Below are 26,196 nucleotides of genomic sequence, written 5' to 3'. Positions count from 1 at the left end.
GCAAATCATTTAGATAGAACGATCAAAATATGGAAACAAGATGCTTCCTTAGAACATGAGTTTTAATTATAATAATGTAATTTGCTTTGTGAGATTTGATTATACACCTTCAAGTGTGATTGCAACATCTGCATGGTCGTCAAGACATCACACACGAAAGCATACTGTGAGATGTTATTAATATCCCACACTTTCAATGTTGTATTTATGAAACTTCCAATGTACTGAATAAATATGAAGTCCCCCTGCGATTAGTGAATTCAAAAACTCTATAATTTCTCTCTCTCAGATTCAACAACATTCAACAGTAGGGGAGGAGGGCGACATCTAGGCCTGGGAATACGAGTCTTTATCCGCGGGCCCGGCCTGTTTGACCCGCCGCGGGGCAGGTGCGGTCGAACAATTTGAAAAAATTGATTCGCGGGTTATGAACATTTTATGCGGGGCGGGTGCGGGTTGGTGGATTTTGAAACGCGGGTACCCGCCAACCCGCATTTTTTTGTTTTAAATTTTTTTAAGAAAAATATTTTTTTTTTTGTAAAAATGTATATTTTTTAAAGAAAATACGAAAAATTTTAAAAAACAATAATCAAAATATTTTAAAATATTTAAAATTTTAATTATAAATATATTATTTATTTTATATTTTACAAAAATTAAATTAAATAAATATTTTTTAAAATAAAAATATAACCCGCGGTAAATTAAGCGGAGCAAGTGCAGGTATAAATTTATTTGTTTGCGGGTCAGCGGGGCGGGTTTGACCTGCAACCCAGCCCTAGCGACATCAAGAATGAGATACACAACTTGTTACGCTCAATCCTTTGCCTCCTCTACAGAGCAGTCATGCAATGTTAGAGTCTCCAGCTGACTGTCTTTGCAAGTAAGTTTCCTTGATGAGAAACTTTTGCTAATATGTGACATATATAGTTTCATCTCTACTATTAGACCAAACAAAAACTAACCACAAAAAAAAAAAAAAAAACTTGATGTGCTAGACAGATCCACCATATACACATTTCCAATATTACTAGTTGTGGGTTTGTCAAGCACATGCAGTACTAGGCCTATGCAGTACCAAATGAGGACAAGACATAAAGATATACGACAATAAAACTTAAGGAGCCATACCTTAACAATAAACTAACCAATCATATACAAGTTAAAGAAGAAGAAGAAGAAGAAGAAGGATGATGTCATTCGGCCACATTTTGTTTCTTTCAATAGATGGGTTTCAGTTAAGGGCGTGTCTTCTAAAGGAACATTTGAGGCTGGGTTCTTTAGATCTGCAGGAACGGAGAGCTGGTTTTTAGGGATTTGGTACAAAAATGTAGCCGAAAGAACTTATGTCTGGGTAGGTAATAGAGAAGAACCTTTACACAACCTGGGAATATGAGTTTTTACCCGCGGGGCCCGGCCCGTTTGACCCGCCGCGGGGTGGGTGCGGGTCGAACAATTTAGAAAAATCGATTTGCGGGTGCGGGTGCGGGTTATGAGCATTTTATGCGGGGCGGGTGCGGGTTGGTGGATTTTGAAACGCGGGTACCCGCCAACCCGCATTTTTTTGTTTTAAATTTTTTTAAGAAAAATATTTTTTTTTTTGTAAAAATGTATATTTTTTAAAGAAAATACGAAAAATTTTAAAAAACAATAATCAAAATATTTTAAAATATTTAAAATTTTAATTATAAATATATTATTTATTTTATATTTTACAAAAATTAAATTAAATAAATATTTTTTAAAATAAAAATATAACCCGCGGTAAATTAAGCGGAGCAAGTGCAGGTATAAATTTATTTGTTTGCGGGTCAGCGGGGCGGGTTTGACCTGCAACCCAGCCCTAGCGACATCAAGAATGAGATACACAACTTGTTACGCTCAATCCTTTGCCTCCTCTACAGAGCAGTCATGCAATGTTAGAGTCTCCAGCTGACTGTCTTTGCAAGTAAGTTTCCTTGATGAGAAACTTTTGCTAATATGTGACATATATAGTTTCATCTCTACTATTAGACCAAACAAAAACTAACCACAAAAAAAAAAAAAAACTTGATGTGCTAGACAGATCCACCATATACACATTTCCAATATTACTAGTTGTGGGTTTGTCAAGCACATGCAGTACTAGGCCTATGCAGTACCAAATGAGGACAAGACATAAAGATATACGACAATAAAACTTAAGGAGCCATACCTTAACAATAAACTAACCAATCATATACAAGTTAAAGAAGAAGAAGAAGAAGAAGAAGGATGATGTCATTCGGCCACATTTTGTTTCTTTCAATAGATGGGTTTCAGTTAAGGGCGTGTCTTCTAAAGGAACATTTGAGGCTGGGTTCTTTAGATCTGCAGGAACGGAGAGCTGGTTTTTAGGGATTTGGTACAAAAATGTAGCCGAAAGAACTTATGTCTGGGTAGGTAATAGAGAAGAACCTTTACACAACGGGACCTTAGAGGTGGATGATGATCAGTTGGTTATCCGGGACAAGTCTAAATCTGTGTGGTTCGCGACTAGAAGAGAGAGTTCTTCTTCTTCATCAACAACAACAACTCCTGGAAAACGGTAATCTCGTTCTCAAAGATGTCAACAACGACAATCCTGAAGATTTCTTTTGGCAGAGTTTCGATGAACCAACCGATACCATACTTCCTGAGATGAAACTACTATGGAATTACCAAAACAGGTATCTGACTTCGTGGAGAGCACTTGATGATCCACGACCAGGAAATTACGTCTTCAGATTCGAAACTCCGCAGTATCCGGTTCTTTCCATTTGGTATAAAGCCTTCCTTCTTTACAGGAGCGGTCCTTGGAACGGATACAAGTTCATCGGAGCTCCATCCTTGTTTAGATTAGAATGGAAGGACCAGCAAATCTCGTATTTGTCGATTAATACTACTACTACTTCGCCAGACTACACAAGAGTACAATTAGACAATGATGGATCAGTGAGACACTACACCTTGGAATCAAATAGTCAAAAAGTGGGACCAGCAATGGAGCTCATCCCTTTGTACTCGGAACGCTTATTGTCGGAGTGTATCCCAGGTTTTGAGTTCGGTAGCTTGAACGTGACAACAAAAGAGTGTGTGCAGAAAAAGAATGGGACCTGCAACGGAGACGACCATTTCTCACTTGTTCGGAAAATGAATCTTCCAGACAGCCGCAATGCCAAATCTAACCCGTCCATCACCAAGCCAGAACAATGCGGTAAGATTTGCCTTGGAGATTGCACTTGTACTGCTTATTCTATAAGCATAAGCCTAGAAACTGACAACTGGAGCTGTATAACATGGAGCCGAGACTTGCTTGACCTCCGCAGTTATTTCGAAGAGGGTCTAGACCTTTATGTGCGAACGGCTGGTAATTCCATTAATAATTAACTTGTCAACTCTTTAGAATCTATTTGCTTTTATAACTCTCTCTTTTTTATTTTTTCCAGGGAAGAAGAAAAGCAAAACAGGATTGATCGTAGGTACTTGTGTTTGTATCTTGGTGGTTTTGGCTCTTTTACCATTATTTTGCTACTGGAGGAGGAAAAAGAAGAGAGAAAGAGAAAGAGCCACCACCGCTGCATCATCAATTGGTAAGTAAAGAAAGAGGAATTCTTTTTTTTTCTTTGAGCAAAAGAAAGATCATCTATATATATACTACTCTGTATGTTTTAATTGCATACGTACGTACATCTTTATAACTGATCTAGTCGTTCAAAAAAAAAAACATAACGATTGATATATTATTATTTCATCCATAATGATGGTTGCAAACTGAATCTACACGATTTCACACAAGAGTCGAGCGTTTTGTGGCATCTTGGTAAGTCAACAAAGAGAAGAGGGCATGCCTCGTTGGATAAGAGTGTTTATATCTTTGTCGCCACGGCCACTGCAATTCACGACCACTTTGGCACCATCACGCAGAGTAGGAACAAGTTTTTCAAGGATCGCGAGCGCGTGAGACGTTTCCAATGCTGGGATTATTCCCTCTAATCTGCTCAATAGCATGCACGCTACAATCGACAAGATTGAAGATTTTTTTACGTAAATGTAAAATCTTGTTAGAATTATAAAGAAAACATCAGTAGTAAGTAACATTAATAGAGGGATACCTTGAATCGCTTCTTGGTCTGTTGCTGTGCAGAATTCGGCTCTTCCACTTTCTTTCAGAAAGCTAATCTCCGGGCCAACTCCGGGATACTCTAACCTACGTACCAATCAATAATATGTGAGGCTTAGTACTTAACATAACGTCCTCTCTTTGGTTTACAAAAAAAAAAAATTGGTTATAGAAAATAATAGCAATAATTTTCACACTTACCCTACTCCTATGGAGTGTGGTCTAAGTATCTGTCCTTGATCATCTTGCAGTAAATAGCTCATGGAGCCATGGTATACACCAACATCTCCAACGGCCAAAGTAGCTGAATGTTTCCCTGAATCCAGACCCAGCCCCGCGGCCTCGACGCCTACTAGCCGCACATCCTCATCCCTAACAAACTCATGGAACAAACCCAATGCATTTGAGCCACTCCCCACACAAGCCACCAACACATCAGGCTTACCACCCCATAGCTGTTTCGCTTGCCTTCTCGTCTCTTTCCCTATCACGGACTGAAACTCTCGTACCATTACCGGACTCGGGTGAGGTCCTACGACCGTCCCCGGTAAGTAGTATGTGGTTTCTAGTTTTCCAACCCAATTTCGAATCGCCTCTGAACTCGCATCTTGAAATGTTCCTTGTACTGATTTCACCTATTAAAATCAGTTTAATATACAAAATTTTATGTTAAGTAGATGAATATTGCGTTGTATCTAGAAATATTATGGGCAATTATCTCGGTAACTATTTTTAAGTTTTTGTCACAAAATAGCTCTAAAAAAATAAAATGACCAAAATAGTCCTTTTTGTTTTGAAAATTTTAATATTTACTTTTTATTTTAAAAAATTGAAACTCTATCCCCAAAACTCCACCCCTTAGCTCTAAACCCTAACTTTAGATTAGTTAACCCTAGGGTAAAAATACATTTTTATCATTTAATAAAACTTATTTTGGTCATTTTTTTCATTGAAAGCTATTTTGTGACAAAAACTTTTAAAAAAACTATCTTAGGGAATTTCTCAAATATTATTCATAAAAAAAGATCTTATATATTCATAAAATCAAAGAAAAACCAGGTTTATTTTTTGGGGGATAAATAAGCAAAATTTGTGTTGCAAAACCGAATCCAGATAGGTTCAGCACTTCAGCTAGGTTGATTAAGAGTCTAATTATATAGTAATTACTAGTTTTACCTGAGCACCAAGCAGTTTCATGGAAAGAACATTAGAGGATTGTTTCTCTATATCTGTGGTTCCCATGAAAACAGTACATTCCAGGGAGAGCTTTGCACAAGCAGCCGCGGTGGCGACCCCATGTTGTCCGGATCCTGTGGCCGCCACCACACGGCTGCAACCAAGCCGCCTGGCAATCATAGCTTGAGCGAGAGCATTGTTGATTTTGTGGGACCCACCATGGCATAGATCTTCCCTTTTCAGGTAGATCTCGGGTCCATCTCCGGTGGTTCGAGCTATGTTCTTGTAGTGTTGTGTTAAACGTTCGGCGAAGTAGAGAGGCGTTTCTCTTCCTACGTAGTCTCTTAACGCTGCGGTAAACTCCACCTGATTACAATTAAAAGAACACATAAGAAAAACATTGCATTGGTTAATTATCATGTTAGTTAGATATATTATTATGTTTATGCTATAAATAAATAGAAATTAACATGATCTATTATTTGGTATACGGAATATGTGTCGGCTATTTAATTAGTAGAGATGACGTCCGCACGGGTTTTTTTTGGAATGTTTGATATGGGTACAGTACTAATCCTAAGTGCCAACAGGAAGGTTTTCCAGTCATCTTGTGTTTTTGGTCCAATGTGCCAGCTGATTTCGAATCTATAATTTTTTTTTCTCTATGATTATATTTTCTAGGTTATGTAAATAAATCTATGTTTTTGTTCTCATTTTTTACCCATTAATGTATGTCCCCTACTCCCCTTAAAGAAAAATACAAATCCGTTAAGGATTTTAAGTGTGCAATCTATACTATTAAAGCAGGATTCTATTGTTTGTCTTTTTACCTTAGTCTGCCCTTTCTTTACTAACATTGCATGTTTCATTAAGGGCAATCAAGTAATATTAATAACACATCTATATTGGGCTATTTTTTTCGGATCCAGCCCACTGTCCACATCAGATCTCTCTTGGGCCATTTGGGCCGACTAAGAAATCAGATCTAATTCTCACATTTTTTTTTTTGGGCCTTTGAGTCCAAGTTCAAATAATTTTTTTTCAACCATTCTTAATTATTTTTTTTCTTTTTTAAATATAATTTAAGCATTCATAAAAAAATTGATTTTTTCATTGAAAATTATAAATCTTTATTAAAAGTATATAATTATTTTTATTAGAAATATTAACCACATTCCACATCAGATCTCTCTTGGGCCATTTGGGCCGATTAAGAAATCAGATCCAATTCTCACATTTTTTTTCCTTTGGGCCATTGAGTCCAAGTTCAAATAATTTTTTTTCAACCATTCTTAATTATTTTTTTTCTTTTTTAAATATAATTTAAGCATTCATAAAAAAATTGATTTTTTCATTGAAAATTATAAATCTTTATTAAAAGTATATAATTATTTTTTATTAAAAATATTAACCACATAATAAAATTAATTTATCAAAGTTATACCAACTTAATTCATTAAAAAAGTAAAGTTTAATTTTTTAAACATAAACAGTCATTTAAAATGAAACACGATAAAGAAAGATAAAAAGTTTAAGTCTTTTATAAAATAAAACACAAATATATGAAATATGACATTTACTAAATATTTGTCAATTAAAAAAATAATAATAAACCCGCGTTTTGAAAACGCGGGTCAAAATCTAGTATAGATGAAGCCGGTAGTTTTGACTAGTCGCAAAATACATATAATAAACTTTTTTTTTGTGCAGTATCCATACTGACTGTATTATATATATCCATACGATCCATAGCATGCATGATTTGTATCATTTCTCGATCGATCCCAGTGACCTGGTTAACTTATATGATGCAAAAACAATGATCTTAAATGAAATAGAGTTGCTTACTTACGCATTAAAAGGACCTTTAAAAAAAATATAGGTTAAGCTTGATAAATATATTCGAGAAAAGGCCAACCTGAAATTCATGATCGCTCAAAACAAAATTGAACTCGTCTTCAAGATCTCTCAGGCAAGACATCAATGTCTCCGGTACAAACTTTCCACCGAACTTCCCGAATCTACCGTTACTGTCGCCACGAAGAAACGGGTTCTCGTCGGTTCTTGCTGGGACATAACCCAAAAACGGACCACTCGTACGGCTGAGTACGTTGCTTACACGGTGGTGACTTATTATGGGAAATCCACAAACAACAGTGTTTATCATACGGTGGTTTCTTACCGGAAACCTAGGAAGTGGCTGCCCTCGTACCTGGAATATTTTAGTTGACGACATGTTTCGATTTTTTTTTTTTTTTGAAACACTGATTATTTGTGATTTTTCCTTGCCAAACATTTGTGCTGACGAGTTGTCTTTTTTATAGTATCTGTTTGTTATCGATTTGAATTTATACATGTTTAACATATGTTGTGTTCCATATTTCCACTTGTACTCTACTCTCCTCTTGTTTTTTTTTTTACATCAAAAGTCCATATTTTATTAAGTAACTACTAAGAGGTTGGCCTCAGGAGCCATCCTGATTGAAAGCTGAGAGTCTACATGAAAAAATGAGAAACCTCGAGAATGAACTCTTTTTGCAAGGCTATCGGCGTAGAAGTTTAGGAAACGAGGAATAAAAGATATAGAGCAAAAAAATAAACATAGAACGAATACGATGAAATTCATCAAATTCAATCAACAAGGATGGCCAATTGTCTTCTTCGTCTTCTCTGAAGAGATGGACAAGTTGGAGACAGTCCGTCTTGAATGTCATCGCTATATTGTTCAACTGAATAGAAGATTTCATGGTCCACAACAGAGTTTGAAACTCCGTGTGTAGGAGTTAAGAGCACCATTAATCTAAGTGTTTATGGGAAGTGCTTAACAAAAAAATATAATAGTGGGTGGGTCCTAGGGTGGCGGTCCGCATTGGTCTATTTTTTAATTTTTTTTTAATCTGGAAAAACAAAAAATTTAAGAATTCCATTATAGGTTGTTAGGTTAAGACTCTTAACACGTAGAGAATGAAACTCTCCTCTTGTTTTTAAAGAAACATAACTCAAACATTAGCAAAATTAAACTTTTAACGGGATATATGCAAATAACAAATGCTTGAACAAATAATTTATGTTCTTTTCAATCATTGTGCGTTTTAATGTTAAAAACGTAGTAAATGACAACGACAAGCACTTTCTCCTGTCGGATTAGAAAACAATATTAATAAGAGGTTGTAAATGCACAAGGGCCTGAGGCACCGTGCCTTAAAGATAAGAGTTTAGACTTTTCTTCCCACGTTTAAACAGTGTCGCAAGATGCTGACATGACATATATATTATATATACACGTATTCCCTACCATGTAAATCGAAACTAAAAAGAAACATTATCTGTTTTTCTTAATATAAACTAAAATAATTTTTATCTCAAAGAATGGCAGCAAAAGGTAGTTTGTGAAAGGCTGAAAGCATAAAGTAAATCCATATATTAGTTGCAAAAAAAAAGTAAATTCATATATTTATATATCACATAGAATATAAAAGAAAGCCATGTCGTCAAAGATTTATCCAAATTTTGTCCAAAAGAAAAAAAAGGAAAAGCTTGAGTGTAAGTGAATAGTGAATTTAGGAAAAGCTTCTGACGTGACGTACTCGAGTTACACTCAATTCGCGTATGGTTGTGAGTAAAAATTTGGGATTATCTGTGGAATAACCATAAAAATGGGGAACTTAGATTTGTATTAAAAAGTTAGAGAGATAGAAAGAGAAAAGAAAAGAGAGGGTGGAGTTTTGGTTATTTAGTGAATTATTATTTTTTGGTGTCATTTGAACTAATTTCCCTAAAAATTTCTGTATCCTTTTTATTTGCTCATCAATTCGCGTATTCACTAACATATATTTTTTTTTTGGCTCAATTACAATTTCCGTTAACCAAGTGGAAAATACATGATTGTTAACCTTTAGAAACATTAAATCACAATACAATAGAGTCAACTAGTATCATCTAGAAACACATAGATGGATCTTACGCTATCCTAACGATACCCATTCACTAACATATGCTTTGAGTGTCCAAAGGTGAGTTGTTTACCAAAAAAAAGTTTAAGGTGAGATTTATTTAGAGCACTAAACTTTGGTTTCGAAACCATGTAGAACTGATGTAGTCAGGTAGAAAAAAAAATATAGAAAGGAAAGATCCTGTTAAAAGAAAAAAAAAAGGAAAATTTTTGCCTCACCCGAAAAGTCTCGAGTTAAGTTTTGAGTGGACAGGCCCAAGACGGAGGGCACAGCTTTTGATTCATTTCCCTAGCCCTAACTATAACCATAATGTTGTTGTTATAGCTTAATTAAGTTTATAACTTTGTACTGATCGATAAATTTTCAAAAAAAAAGTATCTGTTTAATTGGTTAGACAATTATGAACCGTGGCCATTTATATTTTTGTTTCTTTAATTTTATTTTAAAACAACATATACTAAATTATATAATATAATTTTATATAAACATTTTTAATCTCGAATATAGAATCAATCTGAATGTAATCAACAAATTATTTTGAGTTTATTTTATTTAGAACAAATTTTAATTATGGTTTAAAATATTATTTTACAACTATATATATCTGAAATAAGCAATTTGATATAAGAATATTATATTTGAAATCACAGTTCTAACTAAAATGACAAAATAAAACTATTAAAACAAATATTTACTTTCTGTATATATAAACTAATAAATGAATTTTAATTTCATAAACATATCAAAATTAAATTTCCAGTTATAAAGATGCTAAATATTTTTCTATGCAATGACCATATCGACTCCTTGATCGGTGGCTGAAAGTCCAGTGCCTCTACCTTGAAGCTGAACACAACCCGCTTGACATGCACCATCACAAAATCTCTTGCGTTGCCTCGGTCACTTTCATGCATATTGGCATACATTCTCTGTGGCACAACGGCAATACTTTTTTTCCTATTAGTGCTTCTTGTCCAGCCACAATCCTCGTCCATGACAAAACGGTAATTATCATCAAACTCAGGGTGGCTAAGTTTCTGCTCTGACTCTTCATCTTTTTGATCTGTACGTGAAAATATTTGATCAGAGATTGAGGAAGAAATGGTTGCTTGGTAGACAAGGAAAGGATCTTGAACATAAGGGGATGGTCAAGATTCAAAAGATAGTCATGGCTTCATATGTGTTCGCTTTTTCCGTGAACAAACATTCACTATTCTGTTCAAAATTAAGCGGTTTTATTGGTGCAAGAAAATAGAAACCTTCTCGACAAGATAGAGGGTTCACATTGCAAAAGATCAATAAATAAATTGACAGCTGTGGGATTTGAACCCACGCCCTTTCGGACCAGAGCCTAAATCTGGCGCCTTAGACCACTCGGCCAAACTGTCTTTGTGTTTGATATCCCAACATACAGATTATGATTTTGTGTTCCTAAGCTTTGACTTCTCTATTAGGACCGACATGCATCATATACAAGATGAAACATAGGAGAAACCATTTGTAGCAAATAGGTAAATTCATACACGAATTATAAAAAATATGAAGGAATTTCGTACGTATATGGTCATTCAAATAAATTAATTCTCACAAAAGTAAAGTATAAAATATTAGAGACTTATATACTCACTATAGTGACGAGACCATACATATTTGTTATAAAAAAAACTCTCTCTACATAACTTATTACAATAGTATAATGTTGTTTTATGATCTTAGTGGTCTGTTATGGTATAGACATAGAGTAAGAAGGTAGAGTTGCATTTGTTTATATCATTATCTGCCTATCTTAGATCTAAAACATTCAAATCCATACAAAAAAAAAAGTTTTTTATGTAAAATGTAAAGAATATAAACCGGATAGTGGGAGAGACAGTCCAATATACTAATCTTTGACAGCCTAATAAAGTAGTAAATCGAGGTGTATTATTTATCCGATTTCTTTTTTTCGTAACGTGCTTGTTTCACGTGCTTTGTCTAGGGCTATATCAAGAGATGAGATAATTGGAGGCAAACTCTTTTGTTGAACAGAATATTATGGTCCGAAGCATATTTAGGATTATCACATACGTTTACTATTATTTAGTTAAATACTACGTATTGTTCGTGTTTATCCGGTTAATTTCTGTAACGAACATGGTTTTCAGGAAAATATACAATCAGATTTGAAAAGACATGGTTAACTTTGCGCATTGATTCAATTTTCATGAAATATAGTTGACAAACAAACAAAAAAAGACCAAAGAATTAAATAAAGTTTCTGTCTTCTTGCTTTTACATGAACATTTCCACTTGGTGGCAGCCTGGCAGTCCAATTATTCTCCATGTTCTCTTGTTAATTTCACAGAACACCCCAGCTCAATCATTCATCAAATATTGACTAATCTCACTTGTCAACTTACTGAGTAAACCGGTCGGTGATGAAGAATCTAAACCGAGTTATCAAGTCAAACTGTTTCCACTTTACAGTAAGTAATCATTGCGTTTAATATTAACTTCTTTTTTTTTAACTAATCTTTTATTTATACCTTCATTAACAAAGTTATAGAATAATATTTCACAAACCGTATCCAAAGTCCTACCCCAAAAATATTAGTATAAAATTAAGAAGAATTATTAGTGGTCAGATCAGTAAATTTTCGGTCTTTAAATTAAAGCAATAAAGCTCCATCGTCTTCTCACTCACGGAACTCTGAACTCACGTTCTCCCTCTCTTTCTCTCTCTCTCTTCGAAAAATTCGAAGCTGAGACAACAAAATGGAGACGCGATGTTCTTCCATGGCGGCTGTGTTCTTTTTCGTGGCGGCTCTAATGGCGTCTTCCTCAACCTCAGCAGTACCGACACAGTCGTTCGAAGAAAACTTCAATATAATGTGGTCTGAAAACCACTTCACGACTTCCGAGGATGGACAGATCTGGAATCTCGCCTTAGACAACGATACCGGTACGTTCGGATCCAATAGCCAGGAATCTCCTGTTTAAAGATTAGTGTTGCGCGCAGTCTTCTTAAACTCTGGATTCATTTATTTGAGTTTCTTCAAACAGGATGTGGATTTCAGACGAAGCACATGTACAGATTCGGATGGTTCAGTATGAAGCTAAAGCTCGTCGGCGGCGACTCAGCCGGCGTCGTCACCGCTTACTACGTGAGCTCTTGTTTTATTTTAATTTTCAATCTTGGAAGGATAATATATTTCATTTTGTATAATTAATTCTCTTTTTTTATTTATGAGCAGATGTGTTCGGAGAATGGAGCCGGACCGGAGAGAGACGAGATAGATTTCGAATTTCTAGGGAACCGAACCGGAGAACCGTACATCATTCAGACCAATGTGTTTAAGAACGGAACCGGGAATCGCGAGATGCGACATTCCCTCTGGTTCGACCCAACCAAGGACTACCACACCTACTCAATTCTCTGGAATAACCACCAGCTCGTGTAAGTCCTCTCTTGATCTCAAAACCGAAATTGATCAAAAAGCTAGCTTACATTAACAAAATCGAACCAGATCAAATTGAATCGAATTGGTTAATCAGCGCTTAATTTTATCGACTGGTACAATATGTAATCCGGTTAAACTCAATGCAAATCACAGGTTTTTCGTGGATAGAGTACCGATTCGAGTGTACAAGAACAGCGACAAGGTACCAAACAACGATTTCTTCCCGAACCAGAAGCCGATGTACTTGTTTTCCAGCATCTGGAACGCCGACGACTGGGCGACACGTGGCGGTCTCGAGAAGACCGACTGGAAAAAAGCTCCATTCGTCTCTTCCTACAAGGACTTCGCCGTTGAAGGCTGCCGTTGGAAGGATCCGTTCCCTGCTTGCGTCTCCACCACAACGGAGAACTGGTGGGACCAGTACGACGCATGGCACTTGTCAAAGACACAGAAGATGGACTATGCGTGGGTGCAACGTAACCTTGTCGTATACGATTATTGCAAGGACCGTGAGAGATTCCCTAAAATGCCTTGGGAGTGTTCCATTAGCCCTTGGGCTTAAGCTCAATTTTTGGTCTTTCGTCTTAAGCATTAAGTTGAAATGGTTGCTGTAATAATTTTGTACGTTTTTTTTTCTTCTTCTTCTTCATTTCATTTCTTATTGATTGTATCATCTGTTATTTAATTAATTATTTAGTCGGCTATGTCTCGTAACTTTGCACTATAATATTTTTTCAACTGATGAGCACTATATATTCATTAAATATAATTGATTTTGCCGACAAAAAAATAAACTAATTTTGTTTGGCAATTTGCATATCAATTCTGGTTTGGGGTATTCAATTTGAGTTAGATACATGATGGTGGGAGCAAAGAATATATAACTCATCTACACATTTTTTAATAAAAAGTTGCATTGTCATCCTTAGCTTTCTGTATCATCAAATTATCTTTAATTAGTTTAATCCGTGACAATTATCTTGTTTTTAAACGTGAGTTGATTCCTTTGTGTTTCATTTTCCCATATTAGGATTTTTTTGACATCGAATGCACTATAGTTTGATGAAAATGTAGAATAATATCTAAAATAGCTAGTTTTAGAAAGAAGAAAATCCCAACAATAAAGATAAACAAAACGATAGTGAGTGTCTGAAAAATTGGTCAAACTTCTCGACAGAATTGAATGGGTTTGCGAAATTGAAACCGAGTTTTTATGAGTTTTCTATTTGTTACACCAAAAACGGTAATTCAATGGTGAGCTTTTTTTACTTAAAATCTACTACAACATTCTATAAAATAAAAACTATTAATTATTTTTATGGTTATTGAAATCAATTGTATTTTGAATAATATAATAGTGCATTTGATGTCAAAAAAATCCTAATAAATCTTGCAAATGTTAAATCACATTAATGGACTCAGAAAATAAAAAGATTATTTGTTCAATAATAAGATGTGTTTAGGTATCCAATGGTGTTTCATTTTTCACTTTTTGCTTCATTTTCTACTTCATTGGTGTTTCATTTTTTTTTTTTTTTTGAAGAATTGGACAGTATTTATTTTTTGAAGATAAACTTTTTTAATTACAGATTGGTCCCTCAACTTTAATATGTTCTTAGTTTTTACTTAAATAAACTATAAGAACTAATACTACCAACTTACTTTTAAAGTTTTTATTATTATTTTTATTCAATCAATTAAAAATATTAAATATACTAGAAACATGTTTTTTACTAATATTTAGATGAATAACAATTACATAAATAATATAAAAACTGAAAGACTTGATAAACATCAATCTAAATATAAAAAAAACTTAGCACATCATAAATTAACACTTAATAATCTGGTAAATCATTTCCAGCTCCACTAAGATTGTTAAAATATTGTCCAAATGAAGTGGTTGCTTGAGAAGGCTGTTGAGCTTGTTGTTGTTCACTCCTTTCTACTAAAATTCAATTTTGCTCAGATTGAATGTATGCACGAACGTTAGGATCTTGTATGGAGTTCAAATCACGAGCCAGTGGGTTCAAAGAAGAAATATTTTGCTACACAACAAGAAGCATGTCGAAAAGATGTGGAACGTGCCTTTGGAGTTCTTCAATCACACTTTGCAATTGTGAAAGGACCAGCTCGTTTTTGGAAAAAAGATGTGCTACATGACATAATGACTACATGTATAATTCTACATAACATGATAATTGAAGATGAGCGTGATCTTGATGCTCCAATTGAAGTTGGTAGAGAATTTCTAGTTATAGAGGTTGATATCGAAGAGCATGATAATATTCGTTTTCAAGAATTTTTGGCTCGATTTAGAAGAATTAAAGATCAAGAAGCTCATTTCACTCTTCGTAACAATTTAATTGATCACATGTGAGAAAAATATACATCTCATACTTCCTTATGAAATGTAGTGTTCTTTTGTTATTTATTTATGCTATGTGTACTAATTATATTGTGTGATAATGTTTATTTAATATTAATTAGCAATTGTGGTGAAATATTGTTAAAATAAAATATTTGGATAAAATTAGTAAACTAGCAAAAGTAAAAGATGTTTTTGATAAATAATGATAAAAACAAGAAAAAAATATATTTGGAATATTCTTTTTTGAAAAAAAATGAAGTGAACCATTGGAGAAAATGCTTCTTCATTTTTTGAAGAAAAAAAATGAAGTTTACCATTGGAGATGCTAAAAAAATGCAAATTTTAAGAAATACTATTACATTTTTATTTTACAGTATAATCACCATTTAAATTTAATATTTTGCATATAAAATTGTAAAACATTTTATAAATTGAAAAAAATAAAATAAATCATCGTATATAAAGTGAGGAAGTGGTGGTGAAACCGAAACCTTAGTTTCAACTTTCAACCTCTTTTTAAGTCCCAAAGACAAAAACCCTAAAGAGTTTTGATGTCAGGGAAACGTTTCAATCCGTTGGAAGATCCGCCGAGCGCATCATCAAGCGACGAAGATGACCAAGTAAAAACGACTTCACTCGCAGGAAACTCTTCTTCGGAAGACGAAACCGACGATGAGTCCTCTAAAAACCCATCCTCGAACAAACCAGAGTCTGCTCCTGAGAAGCAGCAGGTCTCCAATTCCGAATCTGGGTCTGATGAAGAAACCGATTCCGATTCTCAAACCGTTCGGGTCAAGAAGAACCCAGGATCATCCTCGGATGCTAATAAATCCATCGCAGGAACGAAGGATTCAGCTGTGGTGAAGAATCATGATTCCAAAAAGGTGAAACCTTTAACAAAGAAGCGTTCTTTGAGTGAGACAGATGGAGCAGCAGCAGCAGCCTCGAAGGAAGCCAAGAAGGTCAAGAGTGGTGGTTCAGGAGAAGAGGCCAAGAAGACCTATTTCCAGCGAGTTTGGAGTGAGGAAGATGAGATTGCTGTTTTACAAGGTCTTATTGATTACAGAAACGATACAGGGGCAAGTCCTTATGATGACACAAACGCGTTTTATCTGTCTGTGAAGAAATCTATTAGCTTTGATGTTAGTAAAACCCAAGTCATAAAGAAGATTTGGGGTTTGAAGACTAAGTACGAGAACAATCTTGGCAAAGAGGAGCTGACATTTTCTAAACCTCATGATCGCAAGGCCTTTGATTTGTCTAAGTTTGTTTGGGGAGCTGATGCGGCGGCTTTGGATTCAGCTGTCAAGTCCAATGGGAAGTCTAAGAAGAGCAGTAAGTCTAAAGTCGAGCCCGAGAAGGTGGCTTTGGATTCAGCTAATGGGAAGTCGAAGAAGAGTAGTAAGTCGTCGTCGAAGAAAGTTGAGCCTGAGAAGCAAGAGCTAGCTTCTTCTTCTTCGCCCAATGGTAAAAGCTGTGAAGAAGAGGCGATGACTAATAAAGGAGAAGCATCGAGTGTTGTGGAAGTGGATGCGTTTGATAAGTCTGTTCTTGTTAAGGCACTAGCGCGTTTTGGTGTGGATGATCTTTCTGCTCAGCAAGGTTGGAGTAGGCTTGCCTTGGAGGATAAGAAGAGATTCGAGGAGGAGTGGAAAACGTTGCAGCTTAGGGAGCTTGAGTTTTATTCCAAGAAGAGTGGTTTCATTCATGAGGTGATTACAAAGATGGCTGAATCATTTCCACCAAACCCTTAAGACATATATGTTTTTTGTTCTGTCTCTTTTGCATTGAACTCTGGCCTTTTTGTGTTTTGTCCTTTCTATTGATTCTTTAAGAGTTCATTGTGGAATATTTGCGGATTTATTAATATCAAAGATTCAAGTTTTTAACTAACTGTTTAAATTTTATGTTGTTAATCTGATACAATCAAGAAACATAGTCGTGTTATGGGCGGCTTGTATTTGCTGGCTGCACATTCTCTTTGTCTTCTTTCTTAGCAGCAATGGCTGAAACATAATATCCTGAAGTCACGAGTCCATGTCCTAGACAAAATATGCCTCCAACGAGAAAGAACCAACGATGAGGCAAGCTGCAGAATCTATTCGATCTCGAGTTGGCCAATGTTGCTAACATCAGCGTTGAGTAGCTGACAGCAAAGAAGATCCTAAGACACAAAGGTATGTCAAAAGAATCTCAAGTAAGTCTTTTGAAAATTCAAACTTTGTGTTGAATGGGTTTTTAAAATCTTTTGCATTTACCAGGAGATAACAAGGAGAGCTACTGCGAGAATCTTGTTGGCCGTTGCTCTCGTGAAATCTTGCTTAGAGCGAATGTACGTGCAGCCACCAAGCACATTGGCTGTGACATGGACGATAGACAGTAGCACCATTGCAGCTACTCCCTCAGAAAAAGCTCCAGAGCTTGGGCTTCTTCCACATCCTGTATGTCTTGGATGTTGTTGACGAGCATGATGATGTTGCTGCTGCTGTTTTTGCAAAGGAGAAACATCAACAAACACAAGAAATGAAAATAAATTCATTTGTACTATTGGTATAAAAAATTCGAAACCTTGCTCTGAGCAATCTCGGCTTCTATCCCGAGGACTGCAGCTGTAATGTCTGCACATATGACCAGAACAGAAACCAAGAAGCCAAGTTCGCTTTCCATCTCTTTCTTATTCATAATTCACATATTTTTTATTCTTGATTCACTCTATTTATTTCCATTGTTAGCATGAAAGTTTTAAGGAAGAGGAAAGAATAAGTAAACAAACAGCATCAGATTACTTTCCTAAGCCTCCCTCTCATTACAAGACAACAGAGAGATTCGGTTTTGGTCTCACCAAGCAAGTAAAGTTTCATTCCTTTATAATGATATTACTTCGGATACTTTTCTTGTAAACTAGTGTGTATTATTAGATAAAACCTTTTTATTATAAAGATATGAACATTCAGATTGAATAAGAGGTTGATCACATGTTTGACTTTTCACTTCAAAAAAAAAAAAGTCAAAGATCAATAGAGGCAGCGGCATGTGCTATATACTCTGTTTGGAACGTGAAGAGAAGTGAAAAAAGTATGATTACCATATCTTTCTTTCTGTAATCACATATGCTAAATTATCATAATTTTTTTCCAGGTTGTAACTGATGATTTGACCAAACTTAATAGCTATAAATGTTAACCTTAGCTGTGTTATTGATTTTCTGAAACGTTTTTTCTTCTTGGTGGTTCTTTTATGGTGTGATGTGATAATCTTAATACTTATGGAAGTCTTCAATCTCGTTTTGGAAACAGTTTGTGCGGATATGGTCAAGCCGGAAGAGACACTGAGAGAGACGTGTCCGAACAAAAGCCAAGTTTCATAGAAACTATATATAATTCACATCTAAAGACGGATCTTGAACAAACATGCGTGGAGTTTGGCTTTATCTCAAGAAGTCTCTTAGCTGCTGCGATGCTCAGAAGCCAAGTGATCCAGAGAATAACCTAATCCAGGAGATGAAGAATCCATCTGGTTGCAGAAGATCGATGTCGAATCTGAGGAATGAGTTTGTCGCTTATGGAGATGAGGGAGCTATGCAGAATCCAAGCTTCCGTTGCTCACGGTCTCTGGAGAGCTCCAAGTTTATAAACACGATGAGGTTTGAGGGCAGTGGAGGAGCATCTTCTTCTGATTTGCTTTCAGGTCGTTACTCTTCTGAGAGGTTTGATGTTATTGGCTCAGACATCTGCGGTTTTGGAGCTCTCTCTTGTAGAATATGTCGCCAGAGAGTCAGAGATCTTTACGCTTTTGAGACTCATTATCTTACTAATCACTCTGGTAAGACTCTTATTAGTTCTCTAATTAATTTCTTGAGGAGAATTTGATTTGTTTTTTTTTGTTTTTGGTAGTCACTAGACTTTTAGAAGGAGACTTCTCGAGAACGACTGTAGAGTTGATCTGCAACAGAGGCTATTCTGACAAGCTTGGCAAAACGAAAGGGTGCAACGTTTCAGCTATTCTGAAAGTCCAGAACCTGCAGAGAGTCGTCGCGGAGTTTGAAAACTACAGAGAGCTCGTGAAAATAAGAGCGACCAAGCTTTCGAAGAAACACTCTCGCTGTGTGGCTGATGGGAACGAGTTTCTTGGGTTCCACGGTACAACTCTGTCTTGCTCTCTCGGTTTGAGCAGCAACAGCGGCTCTTCAAACCTCTGTTTCTCGGATCAGTGTGGAGTTTGTAAGATTTTAAGACATGGGTTTGCTTCTAAAACAAGACAAGATGGGATTAAAGGAGTTCTCACAGCATCAGCTTGCTCTGCGGCTCTTGAGGGGATCGAAATGGAACGAGGAAGAAGCAGAGGTGCGTTGAGAGCTGTTGTGCTGTGTAGAGTGATCGCAGGGAGGGTTCATAAACCTATGAAGAAGTTTGAAGATCCTAATGTTTTTTCTGAGTTTGATTCATTGGCGTTGAAAGTGGGACCAAATGCTATACTTGAAGAGCTTTACCTTTTGAGTACTAAAGCTCTGTTGCCTTGCTTTGTTATAGTCTTCAAGCCTCGAAACAACACCTCATAATCAAATTTTAATTCTTTGTTTCTTGTATAATTTTATTTTCTTGCAACTTTACCTCATTGCCAAACCCATGTTGCAACATATGGCCATGTATTGCTCATCCCCTGAGGAAGGTGGCTGTTGTGGCTATCAAGTCCTTAGGACCACAACGCAGAGTGGATCAACATAGAGATTTCAAACTCAAGTCATCTTCTCCAAGAGACATAGAGATGTTTGGCATACCTTCCGCTAAAAATCCCATGATCACCTCATTAGATCATGGGATCTTTCAGCAATACAATGCCGTTCTATATATACTTTGAATTGTTAAGAATTTAAACCTTTTATAATGATTTGTTTACTTTATAAAGCGAATTAATTCTTGATTTCATTCAAAAGTATTGAATGTTCTTATATGGTAACGATATAAATTATTTCTTCGGTTTGGAGTTTGGTTCCGCTTGGTTTGTTTCGGTTTGGAGTTTAGCATCATCTAACCGAATCTAGAATCTAGAAGTGCCGAGCCCGATGCCTGCCACGTAATCAACGTAAATAGTTTATTCAAATAGGGATATTTTCGTCATTTCGGAGTTAGCATAAAAAAAAAACATTTTTCCGGTCATCGAGGAATAAAGGTTTTCAATACTATTTAATAAAATCCCGGAGGAGGAGGATTGAGAAGAATCTGAAGCTGAACGAGACGAAACCTTTTTTGAGAGCGAGAGAGAGAGAGGGTGGTCTCCGTCGTCTTCTTCTTCCCGTCTCTCCGGCGGCGAAAAAAACTCAAATCTCAATCGGAGAAGATAAGAATAACAAGCGATACATAAAACGAGAGAGTAAAAAAAAAAAGATGTCGAAGAAGAAAGCTGCTGGTAGCACCATGACGCTCAAGGACTTCCATGGCGGCTCGATTCCATCTGATCTCGCTCTCCCTTCCGCTCCTGGAGTGTAAGTCATAACTCTTTTCTGATCGCCTCTTGCTTGGTATAGATCAATCGAATCCTTGATTCATGAAGCTATCAGATCTACGCGAATCATGATTTTTTTTCTAGGTCTATTAGTTGTATTGGATGAATATCGTCTGTGATTTTATTGAGTTATTGACTTTATTCCTTGATTTTTAGGGTTCCGAAGATTGCTACGGATCGACCTTTTGTTGATAGAGCGGCGCCTTGGGGAGGTAGGCCGGATCAGAGGACAAGGCCGAGCTCGTCTCATACTTTAAGAAACTTCGATGATAAATCACTGTTCTTACCTCACACGGCCAATATTGGACGCAATTTCAGCGAGGATGAACGGAAGCCTCTTGATGGTCACTCTGCTCCTCGTAGGATGGTTAGTGATGATGTTTTTCGGGTTGCTAACAGCCGCCTGGAGGTGAAAGCTGACCCGGGTTTAACTGGGAGGCACGGTGGTTGGTCAGCTGCGGCTGGAAATGGTGAGAGCTCAGTTTCAGGAACTCACACTAATGTTTGGGCTGCGAGGAAGGAGGTCCCTGTAGTGGTGGCTAATGATGAGGCGGGGCGGTCTTCTTGGAATACGCAGCCACCTGTTTCTAATTTGGTTCATTCGAGTGCGCTGGAGCAAGTGTCTTCAGGGAGGTGGCAGACTAAGCTTTTGGTTCCTTCTCAGATGGGTTTTGATGTTGTTAAGCATTCGGAGATGGAGAGCAGAGGTTACAAGGGTAATAGCCATGTGCTTAATCAAGGGGATGGGACGCATGGAACATATGTAGAACGTGGCTTGGTCGCTGAAGATGGGATCCAGGGTGGGAGAAAGTTCGCTCGTGAGTATGAGAAGCTCCCTGGGCCAGCTTATTTGGACGCAAAGGAAGTGAAAGCTGTACCTCATCCAAATTATTCTGAAGTTAGGCCTGCTGGTCATTTCGTGCAACCAACTGCACCTTCTGAAGCTGTGGAACGACCTAAGCTGAACCTACTGCCTCGGACAAAACCTATTGAAAGCGTTGAGAAACCTTTGAATGATGGAAAAATGGTACTAGTTATATAAGTTTCTGATGTGTTCTATCTCTTTTGGTTTATAGGTTTTCTTTGTTGGTAAACTATGTGTTCTGATGGCTCAACTCTATATCTGCAGGAAAATGGTGTTTCAAATCTTATTCAACGTGAAACTGGTTATGTGGCACAGAAAAGTATGAACGTTTCAAAACCTGGGTTGTCTGCAGATGAGATTCCTAACAAGCCGGTTGAGCGCCCCAAGTTGAATCTGAAGCCTGTGGCACAGTTGCTTGAGAAACCAGAAGTTAAGACTGACAAGGAGAGGTAAGGATGTTCAAAATTTAATCTGGTTATGGTGGTACTTATATATTTATAGTCTCAACTCAGTTATAATCAATCATTTGGAGATTGTGGACATTGGTAGTGTGATACAAAAAATTGGCTTGATTTCTCAAAATTTTTACTGGCTTATGGCAAATACTGAAATGATTAGGCTCTGAGTCGTTACCTGTTTTGATATTTATTCAAATTGGAAGAAATGCTTAAATTGGCTTTGTGTCAAACTATCGTCGTCAGACGTCCAAGATAGTAGAATATGGTAGCATTGGATTCAATTCGTAGTTATTTGCGCTAGCTTTCTTTTTCTGACATTCTTTCTCTAAATTATTAACTAGACTGCCTTCTTGGTGATAACTATATACTTGTGTGTCAAACATGCTTATTTTTTTCTGGTTCCCGGTGCAGAAACGCAGTTTTTGGCGGTGCCAGACCACGAGAGCTGGTGAGTGCACTTTGTTTCATCTCGTTAATATTCTCTTGTTAAGTCACCCGTTTGTTCGTCATCAATCGATTTTCTTGGATATGTAAAGTCATCTAGTTTTGCAACTTGATCTTAGCCTCTCTATTTGGGTATTAGGTGTTGAAGGAGCGAGGCATTGATGAGACCGAGCATCAGAAATTGGAGCAACAGTTAGAAAGGTAGAACCGGTTTCTTTTAGCCTCTTGCACTCTGTGTAGACTTTCTGGGATTCAACACTTACTTTTTGATTATGTTTTTTGTTCAAAAGGACGGTCCTCAATCCCATCGAAAGAGTTCCGGTTCCAGAGCACGCAGTCCAAAGACCAGTGAGTTCTCCTCGTGAGCTGAGAACGAGGAAATTCGACCAAAAGGACGTGAGAAGTGTAAGCGACGTTGCCAGATCCGAAACCCAGAGGCGAAACTGGCGTGATAATGATGTGAAGAACCCAAGACAGCAACCGCAAGCTCAGGAGAAGACAAGGGATCCATCACCAGAGACATGGCGAAAACCCGTTCCACAGAAACCGGAGTCACCAGACGGAACAGGACACCGTCCCGGGAAAGCAGCCTCTCCTCTTGAGCTAGCTCAAGCCTACTCTGACACTAAATCCGGAACAGGAAGCAGCAGTTTTAACATGAGCCGCAACAACCAAACGCAGCAACCATTCTCTCGGTTGGTAGGATCGACAACAACGAAACCAAAGCATATCAATGGCTACTGAGACATTGTTCGTTTGTTCTTTATTCGGAGTGGTTTTAGTTCCGACTAATTGGGTCTTTAAGTTCTCGAACACATCACATGAGGTTTTGTGGGAATGTTATGGGAGATTTGAATGTGCTATGGTTTCCCTTATGAATGGGGTCGGATTACATAAGGCTACATTTGTGTTATTTCTTCTTTGGTTATACATTTTTTCTAACCACTAGTAAAAATATTTGAAATCTTTTTACATGAACACAACACTGCAGTGTACGAGATCGGACCATTGTGTAGTGTATGCGAGCATAATAAAAAAAACTCTGTGCGTTTGTCTACAAAATAGAGTACGTTATCTTTTCAAACAAACGTAAATCTTTATTTCCACGATAAATGTTCATTTCATAATCAAAGATCAAATCATAAATGTTCAAATCTCCATTTGAATGCATCTTAAAACGTATCGTTATCTTTCAAAGAAACGTAAATCTTAATGTCTACAAAAAGAAAGCAACCTCATGAGGTATTCGTTAGTTTAGTATATATATATATATATTCAGCCGAGCTTCAGGAAGCAAAGCAATGGCTTTGGCCAGCGAGGAGGGAACCCACAAAGACCGTGGATATCATGGATTTCTCCCGGAGTAACGGAAGTACGGCAGGGTCAAAACTCTGTTCCTCCGTGCTTCAAATTTTCCGGAAGGAAACCGCGATAACCACGGTCTCTATGGGTTCTTTCCTCCCTGACTTCTATAATTTTCTTATGCTGCTCAAAAGCTCTGCCCCTTGTAGCCCAAGACTCTCTGGCTTTTGCCATGTGGCCGGTGGTGCCTCTAGGGTGGAGGAGCTAAAGGCTTTAAACTGATTCGATTGAATATCGAGGTAAGAGGACAGCCAGCGTTGTAATTCTACTCCAATGAAAAACACTATGAGGATGAAGTGTCTTTATTGAAGATCTATTATTGTTATTGATGTTCACCATTTTCTTTGTTTAAATATTTGTAGTCGTCGCATATTTGATCTTGAAGAGTATCATTTTTCACCTCCTTCTCATTGCTTTGAGCTCGTAAATCCTATCAATTTTGTTTCTCTAAATTCCAATTCACAAGGATACTAAGACCTCAGGAGAAAGTTAAAAAAAAAAAACCATGAATGCATGAGAACTAATGAAAAGATGAATTCCTTAGAACGATAGCAGATCTTTCAGCTCAGAAAAATTAATAACAAGTAGTAGAGGCATTGACATACATATGACAAAATGGTAACGTCGGTCTAAAACCAACATATGACTCGGATTGATTGAAGTTTCTAAACCAAACACAGAGAGTTTCATACATGTTTTTTTAGAATATAGGCCTCTGACGATTTGCATCTTCCTACTTACTCTTTTCTTAAGAGTTGTCTGATTTTTCCAGAGCTGCAATGAAATAAATAGTGATGTCAGTATAAATCCATAATGACAAAAAAAAAAAAAGCTCAAAAGAAAAGCATAAAGAGTAAGAAGACAGTACTGTTGTAGTTGAGAAGCTTCTCAATCAGATCAACATGAGTCATGAGCATACGCCTACAGCAGTACCTAACTAAGTTGAGCGCATCAAGTGCGTCCCTGCAAAAAGCACATTGTAACCTTTTTTTATTCATTGAGCAACAAACAAACAAACAAACAAGAAGAGGCTACAACGAAATAAAGTGTTCACTAATGACATAAACAAGATATGCATAAATAGTCTCTTCCAATAACATGTGAAGAACAGAACATAATCAAAAGCAAACCAAATTTTACTTTCGACTCTTTAACAATGGATGGATGCAACAAAAATCTACAAACTACTAAATATCAAAACTAGATAAACAGAAGATTAATTGAAAAGCTAAATCCTTGAACAACAAAACTCTATGATTGGTTTCGTTTCTGCTGTTAACTAATCTCATACTTGTGCCTCATTATGCTCCCTCATCTGAACTAATATCTCTCAAAATTCAAAATAAAGTAGTCTCCTTTCACCACAAAGTATGAATAAAAAAATAAATCAAGAAGAAGAAGAAGAATCATCTTACCCTTCAGTGTAGTCGAGCTGGAGAAGATCAAGATAGGCATCCCACTTGTTTCCAATCACCTACACAAATATCAAATCTTAGTAAAGGTCAAAACTTTATCCCTCGAAACGAGTTTATCTAATCGACAGAGAAACATTCATATCAGCTAAGAGAGAACAGAGATGTCTTGTTTGTCGAATGTAGAGTAAAGTTTAAAAAAGAAAAACCTTTCCACAGGTAAAGCAGCGGACAGGGATGATCATCTTGATTCTTGAGTTACGCACTGAAACCTCCAAAACTTGGTCTCTCTCTCTCTCTCTCTCTCTCTTTTTTTCTCAGCTTGGGAGTTTTAGGGTTTACTGCTTCAGTTCACGCTTTCCTTTTTAATAGGTGAAGGAAGTACACAAAAGGGCTTGACGATGACTGGGTTTTGAGACGATTCTCCAAACGACGTCGTTTGGGGTGATATCTGGTTGGGTCCGGTTTGATTCGGTCTTGGTTATCGACGGTCTTTAATTTATTCGGTTTTGAAGCTGCGTAGGGGAAATTGAAAATTTTAGAATTATGACCAATGGTCGAACCGCGATACCCCATGATACCAAACTAGGTGTTTGCCGAGGGCATAATGTTCTCATGAATATTTATTCATTTATATATTTTAATTTAAAAACTAACATAATAAATTATTATTAAAGGTTTTAAGAATTTTAAATCAAATGTAAAATTATTTAAATAGGATAAAAAATATTTCATTAGAATATACTTTTATACAAATGTGTTTGCTTGATTAATATTTAACTAGGTGTTTGACCCGCATATGCAGGCATGATCATTTTACAAATCCCCTATATATTAATTGAGAAACATTTGAAAAGATGTAACCTCAATTTTATATTAATTAAAATAGGCCCTAATGCATAGGTGACACTCAATTAGGTAGTCAATTACATTCAATTGAAAAATAAGTAGGTTCACATTCGATTTTTATATGTTGTTAGATACATAAGTTGGTCAAACTATATGATATAATGATATGATATGATATTTTCTTTCCTTAAATAAAACCTACGGAATTACAATAAATGACTAATATATATATGACAATTAATGA

At 36.5% G+C, this 26,196-nt stretch overlaps 9 protein-coding genes and 1 non-coding gene across 12 annotated transcripts; 5 read left to right on the top strand and 5 right to left on the bottom strand.

The window, feature by feature from the left end:
- The first annotated feature begins 2,463 nt into the window (after window positions 1-2,463).
- Window positions 2,464-3,598, top strand: LOC106344314 (receptor-like serine/threonine-protein kinase SD1-8). The gene is made up of 2 exons (XM_013783718.1): window positions 2,464-3,367; window positions 3,447-3,598. The coding sequence occupies exons 1-2, from the start codon at window positions 2,464-2,466 to the stop codon at window positions 3,596-3,598; spliced, it is 1,056 nt and encodes a 351-aa protein (XP_013639172.1).
- Window positions 3,599-3,713: 115 nt separating this feature from the next.
- On the bottom strand, window positions 3,714-7,599 carry LOC106295867 (tryptophan synthase beta chain 1-like). Its single transcript, XM_013731861.1, has 5 exons — window positions 7,215-7,599; window positions 5,297-5,662; window positions 4,322-4,755; window positions 4,113-4,207; window positions 3,714-4,013 (listed from the first exon to the last, which is right to left on the bottom strand). Exons 1-5 carry the CDS (start codon window positions 7,590-7,592, stop codon window positions 3,826-3,828), a joined length of 1,461 nt encoding a protein of 486 aa, XP_013587315.1. The 5' UTR covers window positions 7,593-7,599; the 3' UTR covers window positions 3,714-3,825.
- Window positions 7,600-10,032: 2,433 nt separating this feature from the next.
- Window positions 10,033-10,303, bottom strand: LOC106295869. Its single transcript, XM_013731863.1, is given in 2 exon segments — window positions 10,033-10,128; window positions 10,130-10,303. Coding segments are annotated over 2 exon segments (270 nt in total).
- Window positions 10,304-10,557: 254 nt separating this feature from the next.
- On the bottom strand, window positions 10,558-10,637 carry TRNAL-UAG. The gene has a single exon. It is a non-coding gene; the product is annotated as a tRNA-Leu (tRNA).
- Window positions 10,638-11,901: 1,264 nt separating this feature from the next.
- Window positions 11,902-13,410, top strand: LOC106295868 (probable xyloglucan endotransglucosylase/hydrolase protein 8). Its single transcript, XM_013731862.1, has 4 exons — window positions 11,902-12,190; window positions 12,292-12,392; window positions 12,483-12,685; window positions 12,843-13,410. Exons 1-4 carry the CDS (start codon window positions 12,004-12,006, stop codon window positions 13,249-13,251), a joined length of 900 nt encoding a protein of 299 aa, XP_013587316.1. The 5' UTR covers window positions 11,902-12,003; the 3' UTR covers window positions 13,252-13,410.
- A 2,158-nt stretch (window positions 13,411-15,568) lies between these two features.
- LOC106343631 (mediator-associated protein 1) lies at window positions 15,569-16,909 on the top strand. The gene has a single exon (XM_013782898.1). The coding sequence runs from the start codon at window positions 15,612-15,614 to the stop codon at window positions 16,812-16,814; it is 1,203 nt and encodes a 400-aa protein (XP_013638352.1). The 5' UTR covers window positions 15,569-15,611; the 3' UTR covers window positions 16,815-16,909.
- Window positions 16,910-16,956: 47 nt separating this feature from the next.
- Window positions 16,957-17,827, bottom strand: LOC106343634. Its single transcript, XM_013782901.1, has 3 exons — window positions 17,629-17,827; window positions 17,319-17,545; window positions 16,957-17,224 (listed from the first exon to the last, which is right to left on the bottom strand). The coding sequence occupies exons 1-3, from the start codon at window positions 17,740-17,742 to the stop codon at window positions 17,005-17,007; spliced, it is 561 nt and encodes a 186-aa protein (XP_013638355.1). The 5' UTR covers window positions 17,743-17,827; the 3' UTR covers window positions 16,957-17,004.
- A 3-nt stretch (window positions 17,828-17,830) lies between these two features.
- Window positions 17,831-19,631, top strand: LOC106343633. Of its 2 annotated transcripts, none has more exons than XM_013782900.1 (3): window positions 17,831-17,909; window positions 18,357-18,882; window positions 18,954-19,631. In XM_013782900.1, the coding sequence occupies exons 2-3, from the start codon at window positions 18,471-18,473 to the stop codon at window positions 19,616-19,618; spliced, it is 1,077 nt and encodes a 358-aa protein (XP_013638354.1). In that variant the 5' UTR covers window positions 17,831-17,909; window positions 18,357-18,470; the 3' UTR covers window positions 19,619-19,631. The 2 variants fall into 2 exon arrangements, with proteins under 2 accessions (XP_013638354.1, XP_013638353.1); XM_013782899.1 differs by lacking the exon at window positions 17,831-17,909 and adding an exon at window positions 17,992-18,135.
- Window positions 19,632-20,245: 614 nt separating this feature from the next.
- LOC106295694 lies at window positions 20,246-23,303 on the top strand. Of its 2 annotated transcripts, none has more exons than XM_013731662.1 (6): window positions 20,246-20,542; window positions 20,719-21,589; window positions 21,692-21,876; window positions 22,297-22,333; window positions 22,469-22,530; window positions 22,620-23,303. In XM_013731662.1, exons 1-6 carry the CDS (start codon window positions 20,445-20,447, stop codon window positions 23,071-23,073), a joined length of 1,707 nt encoding a protein of 568 aa, XP_013587116.1. In that variant the 5' UTR covers window positions 20,246-20,444; the 3' UTR covers window positions 23,074-23,303. The 2 variants fall into 2 exon arrangements, with proteins under 2 accessions (XP_013587116.1, XP_013587117.1); XM_013731663.1 differs by having other exon boundaries at window positions 20,494-20,546.
- Window positions 23,304-24,212: 909 nt separating this feature from the next.
- Window positions 24,213-25,484, bottom strand: LOC106293445 (DNA-directed RNA polymerases I, II, and III subunit RPABC5). The gene is made up of 4 exons (XM_013729122.1): window positions 25,313-25,484; window positions 25,107-25,165; window positions 24,560-24,654; window positions 24,213-24,465 (listed from the first exon to the last, which is right to left on the bottom strand). The coding sequence occupies exons 1-4, from the start codon at window positions 25,346-25,348 to the stop codon at window positions 24,440-24,442; spliced, it is 216 nt and encodes a 71-aa protein (XP_013584576.1). The 5' UTR covers window positions 25,349-25,484; the 3' UTR covers window positions 24,213-24,439.
- Between the last annotated feature and the right edge of the window lie 712 nt (window positions 25,485-26,196).

Source organism: Brassica oleracea, chromosome C5, assembly GCF_000695525.1.
Source record: "Brassica oleracea var. oleracea cultivar TO1000 chromosome C5, BOL, whole genome shotgun sequence".
Taxonomy (NCBI): Eukaryota; Viridiplantae; Streptophyta; class Magnoliopsida; order Brassicales; family Brassicaceae; genus Brassica; species Brassica oleracea.
Note: the sequence above shows the minus strand (reverse complement) of the source record. Positions and strands in the feature narration are given on the sequence as shown.

Bases quoted from the DNA above. Each gene is read 5' to 3' on its own strand.
- LOC106344314 (XM_013783718.1), top strand. From the start codon at position 2,464: ATGATGATCAGTTGGTTATCCGGGACAAGTCTAAATCTGTGTGGTTCG. The intron at 3,368-3,446 runs GTAATTCCATTA...TATTTTTTCCAG, and splicing joins CCTTTATGTGCGAACGGCTG to GGAAGAAGAAAAGCAAAACA.
- LOC106295867 (XM_013731861.1), bottom strand. From the start codon at position 7,592: ATGTTTGGCAAGGAAAAATCACAAATAATCAGTGTTTCAAAAAAAAAA. The intron at 5,663-7,214 runs GTTGGCCTTTTC...AATTGTAATCAG, and splicing joins TGAGCGATCATGAATTTCAG to GTGGAGTTTACCGCAGCGTT. The intron at 4,208-4,321 runs GTAAGTGTGAAA...ATTGGTACGTAG, and splicing joins CCACACTCCATAGGAGTAGG to GTTAGAGTATCCCGGAGTTG.
- LOC106295868 (XM_013731862.1), top strand. From the start codon at position 12,004: ATGGAGACGCGATGTTCTTCCATGGCGGCTGTGTTCTTTTTCGTGGCG. The intron at 12,191-12,291 runs GTACGTTCGGAT...TTCTTCAAACAG, and splicing joins CGCCTTAGACAACGATACCG to GATGTGGATTTCAGACGAAG. The intron at 12,686-12,842 runs GTAAGTCCTCTC...TGCAAATCACAG, and splicing joins TGGAATAACCACCAGCTCGT to GTTTTTCGTGGATAGAGTAC.
- LOC106343631 (XM_013782898.1), top strand. From the start codon at position 15,612: ATGTCAGGGAAACGTTTCAATCCGTTGGAAGATCCGCCGAGCGCATCA.
- LOC106343634 (XM_013782901.1), bottom strand. From the start codon at position 17,742: ATGAATAAGAAAGAGATGGAAAGCGAACTTGGCTTCTTGGTTTCTGTT. The intron at 17,546-17,628 runs GTTTCGAATTTT...TTGCAAAAACAG, and splicing joins CCGAGATTGCTCAGAGCAAG to CAGCAGCAACATCATCATGC. The intron at 17,225-17,318 runs GTAAATGCAAAA...TTTGTGTCTTAG, and splicing joins GCTCTCCTTGTTATCTCCTG to GATCTTCTTTGCTGTCAGCT.
- LOC106343633 (XM_013782900.1), top strand. From the start codon at position 18,471: ATGCGTGGAGTTTGGCTTTATCTCAAGAAGTCTCTTAGCTGCTGCGAT. The intron at 18,883-18,953 runs GTAAGACTCTTA...TGTTTTTGGTAG, and splicing joins TTATCTTACTAATCACTCTG to TCACTAGACTTTTAGAAGGA.
- LOC106295694 (XM_013731662.1), top strand. From the start codon at position 20,445: ATGTCGAAGAAGAAAGCTGCTGGTAGCACCATGACGCTCAAGGACTTC. The intron at 21,590-21,691 runs GTACTAGTTATA...CTATATCTGCAG, and splicing joins CTTTGAATGATGGAAAAATG to GAAAATGGTGTTTCAAATCT. The intron at 21,877-22,296 runs GTAAGGATGTTC...TTCCCGGTGCAG, and splicing joins GTTAAGACTGACAAGGAGAG to AAACGCAGTTTTTGGCGGTG.
- LOC106293445 (XM_013729122.1), bottom strand. From the start codon at position 25,348: ATGATCATCCCTGTCCGCTGCTTTACCTGTGGAAAG. The intron at 25,166-25,312 runs GTTTTTCTTTTT...ATATTTGTGTAG, and splicing joins GCTGCTTTACCTGTGGAAAG to GTGATTGGAAACAAGTGGGA. The intron at 24,466-24,559 runs GTACTGTCTTCT...ATTTCATTGCAG, and splicing joins GAAGCTTCTCAACTACAACA to CTCTGGAAAAATCAGACAAC.